This window comes from Sinocyclocheilus anshuiensis, unplaced genomic scaffold, assembly GCF_001515605.1.
Source record: "Sinocyclocheilus anshuiensis isolate Anshui unplaced genomic scaffold, SAMN03320099.WGS_v1.1 scaffold72, whole genome shotgun sequence".
In the NCBI taxonomy this organism is placed as follows: domain Eukaryota; kingdom Metazoa; phylum Chordata; class Actinopteri; order Cypriniformes; family Cyprinidae; genus Sinocyclocheilus; species Sinocyclocheilus anshuiensis.
In genome coordinates this window covers 817842-823841 of record NW_015554073.1, presented here as the reverse complement: position 1 = coordinate 823841, position 6000 = coordinate 817842, and the positions used below count along the sequence as shown (strand labels likewise).

The window sequence follows — 6000 nt, the reverse complement described above, 5'->3', positions numbered from 1 at the left end:
TCATAGGCTATACATACAGATAAGAAGGCTGTGGTTTGTAATCTCATTGCATCAATCCTATTTCTTTGGGTTAATTCCTCTTGCTCTGACCTAATGTCAACTAAGAGGTAACACATCTTGTTTTAATCAAGAAGAGTGCAGATAAAGAAAGATGAGCGGTAAACTGCCCACATAGAGAAATTAAAAGGCACTTTGCTAAAAGTATCTGTCTAGCAGCTGGTTCTTCTGAGAGTGTAAAAAGCATTTTAAATGAAGATGGCCTCTCTCACAGCTACTAAAATCAGACGCTGCAATACTGTCAAAATCAAACCAGTGCAATACTATAAAAAAATAACGTAACTGGACATCCTTCTGTTCAAAATGTGAAAAATAAGTTAAATTAATTTTAATTAAAAATTAATGTGCATAACTTTAGTCTTTAAAAAAATACGTTCAAGGCAAAATGACTAAGAGTCCAGAAAGGCTATGAAATCAGTGTCTTTAAGCCAAAATGGTACAAAAATATATATCAGATCACACAAGGACATTGCACAGTTAATCAAAATATCTACCATATTTCCAATGATATATTCAATATTCGAGTAATAGAAGAAGTGGTCATACTATATTAGACTCACACAATCAACACATCACAACCATGTCTGCCACTCAAAAACACATATATTGTTGCCTTTCTGAGGAAACACTTGTATTAAGGACTGTAAGGATTTGTTCATGAAGAAGTTTCAGTTTGCCAGTGGTGATCATGAAGTAGTGAGATGCTTTGCAACACTTCCAGCCAGACTTTGTAACAAAAGAGGTATTGTTCCTAAAATCAGAGAGAAGAATGGCAAAACCTGTCCAGAGGATTTATATGACTATACTGTATATTGAGAAGAAGGATAATGCAAAAATAATGAATAAACAAACAAGCAAACACAGTGACTGAGAAATGATGTGCACTAGTCAATTTCCCATCATTCATTTATATATTCACCTGAAGGAAGCATTCTTACTGAATGTCCTGATATACTCACCTTGGTCTGAATCATGCCGTGCCGCTGGAGTCTCATCTCCTTTACTATGCCACTCATGTTAATCTATGGCAGCAAACAGATGTACATACATTCAGCTGCTCATAATGTTACACTGTGTATTTAAATGAGAATTCTGTCATTACTTATAAACACAAATTGTCCCTTTTGGGTGACCTATTGCTTTATGTTTGGTGCTAATGCTATGCTTGTTTAAAATACTCACACTTAGGTCTTTCTCAATGAGACTGAGGATGACGTCAGTGCAGATGAGGACTCCAGATCGGCCAATGCCTGCACTGCAGTGGACTATGATCGGCCCTTTAGTGTGAACAGCCCTCATGTAGCGCATGAAGCACACCAGCTGCTCGGAGGAGTGTGGCGTGCCATGGTCAGGCCATGTGGTGAACTTTAGATGCTTTACAAATTGAATGTCTCCACTCTGGAAAGGTACACAATTCCATAATGAGTTTTGAATACAAAGTTGTGTAACAAATCAATAATTGAGATTTTGGGAGATATGGAATTTAGAAGATACACTGCGAAAACGATGTTTAATCAGTATTTTTGTCTTGTTTGCCATAGAAATATCGAAACGTTGTTAAAACATGTTAAAAAATAAAATAAAAATACATTTAAATTATTTTCAAATAAAACATTTTCAAAGATTAATTCTGCCATCAGAGTTCAAATAGCTGATAGAAACATCACAAAATACACAAGTAATCCACACAACTCCAGTCCATCAATTCATGTCTTGTGAAGCAAAACGCTGTGTGTTTATAAGAAACGAATCCATCATTAAAGTTTTTTTTTAACTTAAATCGTCACATCTGGCCAAACTGGCCCATAACACATAATGACACTTCCCCAAATGAAAAAGTCCTTCCCCTGTTGTCCCTTTTTTCACTTGTGAATGGTTCTTGATCTGTGCATATTTCTCTCCTGATTCAAACGAGACAACGTCTTCATGAGAAAGCAATATTTTGGAGAAAAGAAACATTCTTAAGCAACATTTGGAAATTAAAAACGTCTTAATGAGGAATTTGTTACAAACACATAGCTTTTCACTTCACAAGACGTTAACTGATGGACTGGAATCGAATACTTGTGGATTATTGTGATGTTTTTATCAGCTGTTTGAACTATCATTCTGACGGCACCCATTCACTGCAGAGGATTCACTGGTGAGCAAGTGATGTCATGCTACATTTCTCCAAATCTGTTCCAATGAAGAAACCCATCTACATCTCGGATGGCCTGAGGGTGAGTAAATTCCCTGAAAATGTTATTTTTGGGTGAACTATTCCTTTAGGGATGTTGAAATCATAGCCTGACTGTGGTGTTTAAAAGGTGGCTTTTACACTGAAACGGTTACAATAAGAAAATTTCCATCAGGTACATGCTCCTAACCTCTTTTTCCACCATCTTGATGACCTTAATGTGGAAATAGCCAAGCATCTGGTAGTTATCCAGGTGGAGCTGGTAACGGCTGGTTTCTTTGGGAACATCGAGCTTCTCGGGCCAGTACTTGTGGCATTTTACCCGGCCACGTTCCACCTCCTGAGTCATCATGGCGATAACATCAGACTTGTTCTCCCACACCATCTGCCAGAAGTTATCCTGAGTGCCAGGCAAAGGGCCCTGAGCGGAGATGTAGAGGAGCTCCTCTGTGCCCACCTTCATACGAATGTAGCTGGCATTGATGTAGGCCTCATTCTCTCCGACAGGAACACGCGTCTTATCATCTGTTTGTTCAAACAGTTGAGATAAACAGGGATTGTAAATTGTGATCAATTAATCTTCATACACAGTTTGAAAAACTGAGCAATTACTTCTGCTGTAATGATAAATGTATGTTCCTCAGCCAAGATTTTAGTACATTTAAGCTTAAACAAGCATGCATGTTATTTGGCCATAATATAAGATAAGAAAACAACAGTTAAACTCTCTATGATGGCTCAATTCCCACAGGGCAACTAAAGCATCGAGTGCACATTATGAAAACCAGAAGGTATACAGCTTTTCTCTTTTCAGATTCATTTAAAATCCATGCATAAGCAAGCAAACAAAAGGCATGTGTATTTACTATCAAATGTATGTTTCCCAAACCACAAACAAATTTTTATTTGAAACGCAGGTAGGAGATTTATATGAGGCCGCAGCATTCCTGTAATGAGGTGATTGCTGTTGTTGGCTTCGGTAGCCAACAGTGCTATTAATCTGCAAACCAAGAATGCAGCGTTTTTGGTTTCCCCATAGAGGAGGAACAAATTGTGCCGAGGTACAACAAATAGCTCCAAATAAATGAAACAAGCTCTCAAGGTCATGCTGGCTGGAAAGCCTGAAGGAGTGAACACAGGGGAGCACGGTGAGAAGAATATTTTAGAGTATTCTCATGGTGGTGTGTTGGTTCTTGTAGCCCATTTAGACTTGAGACTTTACTTGGCATTTTTTTAATTTATATTTAAAATTAAATTTAAATGTACAACATTTATACCCTGAAATTAAATCAACACAATGATCACAATTTTTTTTTTTTGTAACTAGAATTACAAAAAACTACATTGCTTGATTTTTCTGTTTATTTAAGTAAAAAAAAAAAAAACCTTACATTATTACTTATTAGGGTTAGGTACTTCAAACTTAGAAAAAAGCAGACAACCAATACTGTTTCACCTTTTGGGGTCAGATTTTTTTTTCTTTTAAGAATAAAAAAAAAAAAAAACTTTTATTCAGAATGAGATGCATTAAACTAATCAAAATTGACAGTAAAGACTTTTACATCATTACAAAAAAAAAAAATGTTATATAAATGCTATTATTTTTAATTTTCTATTCATCAGAGTGAGAGAGAAAAAATCACAGTTTCCACAAAAATATTAAGCAGTACATCTGTTTTCAACATTAATAATTACAATAAATGTTTCTTGAGCAGCATATTATAGAGTGAATTCTGAAGGATCATGTGACAATGATGACTGGAGTAATAGCTGCAGAAAAGCTATCACAGGAATAAATTACATTTTAGAAAATATATTATAATAGAAAACAATTATTTTAAATTGTAATAATATTTATATTACTGTTTTAATTTATTTTTACTGTAAATATATAAAAAATCTTATGACCCCCAAACTTCTGAACAGTAGTGTAAACATATACAAATATAATATAATGTAATATAATTTTATCTTAAACATCCTAGTTCCATATTTGACCTACATGTACTATGAGTTCATCAGTCAGGCTCTGGTGAGTTTTAAATATTTAAGTAACTGTGCTCATATTTTGTGTTACAAGTATAATGTCAACAAAAAAAATGTAAAAACATTTTTGGGGGGAATTTTCGCTCATTTTGTTAATAGCTTGTTTTGTCCTGGTACTCCAGAATCAGTAAGCGATATATATAGTGAGAGTGCTGAAGGGATTGCTGTTGTAACACTTTAAAGGGGGCTGCTTGCGAAAACATGTTCAACAGCTCGGAAGAGGAAAAGGGCTGAAAAATGAAACTGAGAGGGAAGGAGATAAACAAGGGGGGCATATGTGAGAGGAAGCGTATGTGACTGGGAGTAGGTAAATTCGTGCGGAGCGGCCTCCACAATGGGTGGCATCAGGCTTCCTGGAGAAGGTTGCAGCCCTTGAACTGCCTCCAGCAATAACAGTGGTTAAGTCCCAGGGGCCACACACTTTTCAATCCCGGGCGCTTTATTTGGGGAACAGAAGCCCAGTGAGCAGCCGTGATAATAAACAAACACTCCGAGCCAGGCTAGGGCCAGTCTGTCTCCCGCAAGCACATGAAGCTCCGTATTGTGCCTATTCTGTACAGAGACCTCCTCTCTTCAATATAACTACAGCCCGCTCTCTGCATACTCGTTCTGACCCCGCACATGAATGGATGTTTCCCATTAACAGTGAAAGCAGATCTATGAGTCACACATCTCCTGTCTGACTTTACGTTTGCAGCGCTCTGTGTTTTGTTTTAAACTGAGGGCAAACAACGCCTCACGTAGCCTCTGACCTGCTTACACTTCACACCAGCAAAAACTGAATCAGTACTAACAGTATACCCGTGGCTGCAGTGTGAAAATGGCACCACATGGGTGAGGAAGTCCAGAAAGCCGCAAAGAGGTGGCAGATAGAGTGTGAAATACAGAGTCAAATAGACGTCTACACTGGCAATGTAATCTAATGCCCAGCACTGGTAGGAGACCTGGGAGTAAATAACCAGGGATTGGTTACATTTCATTTAATTGCTGTGTCATGTGTTCCACTGTTTACAGGTAAATGTATACAGGAGTCAGTCCTCTCCTCACATTCGCTGTTGTCTAAAACTGAACAAATGTTCTTTGCTCTGGAATATTAGTGTGAATTTACAGTATATCTTGTGAATTACAGTAGTTTTAGCAGTAGCTAAACAAATCATTTAAATGTAATAAATAGTAATATATTAAAATTGTGTAATAAATATAAAGTTAAACAGGAGACTCAGAGATTAATTTAAATCTTCACAATGAACAATGTGGGACAATATGGATATTATTTTATTTACAGTGATTTTTACCATTTTACTGTAAAAATATGCATAAATTTTTTATTCAAAGAAATTAGAGTTTCCTGGCAATGTACAGTGTGTGGTCCATGTGGTTGCAAAATGGTGTGAAAATGTACACCCAAAAATCTGTTTTATGAGAACTGAGGCTTGCAAACTGTAAAACGGCAATAAAAATCCTAACTGAAGCCAGGTTTGTGGTGGATTATGGGAGAAGCAGAGGAACTTACAGGGCAGGATATCTCTGTATCTATTCTTCTCCCGGTTTTCAGGTGCTTTTCCAACCAGGCAGTTGTCTGAGGGTTTCAAATGCTCTAAAGCCTATTAAAAAAAGAGCTACACATGTTCACACTTGAATTATCATTCTTTAAATACTTCAATGTGTATTGTAGACACTATATTAGTATTAAAGATATAAATGAAAAATAGATTTAT

The 6000-nt window shown here is 36.6% G+C and overlaps 1 protein-coding gene across 2 annotated transcripts in view; it reads right to left on the bottom strand.

The window, feature by feature from the left end:
• Positions 1–436: 436 nt before the first annotated feature.
• LOC107668813 (FERM and PDZ domain-containing protein 2-like) overlaps positions 437–6000 on the bottom strand; it is a 34724-nt gene continuing 29160 nt past the window's right edge. For both annotated transcript variants that reach the window (XM_016460808.1, XM_016460809.1), the window contains exons 44-47: positions 2427–2761; positions 1240–1455; positions 1017–1079; positions 437–808 (exon numbers count right to left, since the gene is read on the bottom strand). In XM_016460808.1, coding sequence (XP_016316294.1) covers positions 713–808; positions 1017–1079; positions 1240–1455; positions 2427–2761 — 710 coding nt within the window. In that variant the 3' untranslated portion in view covers positions 437–712. The remainder of the gene's footprint in view (positions 809–1016; positions 1080–1239; positions 1456–2426; positions 2762–6000) is intronic.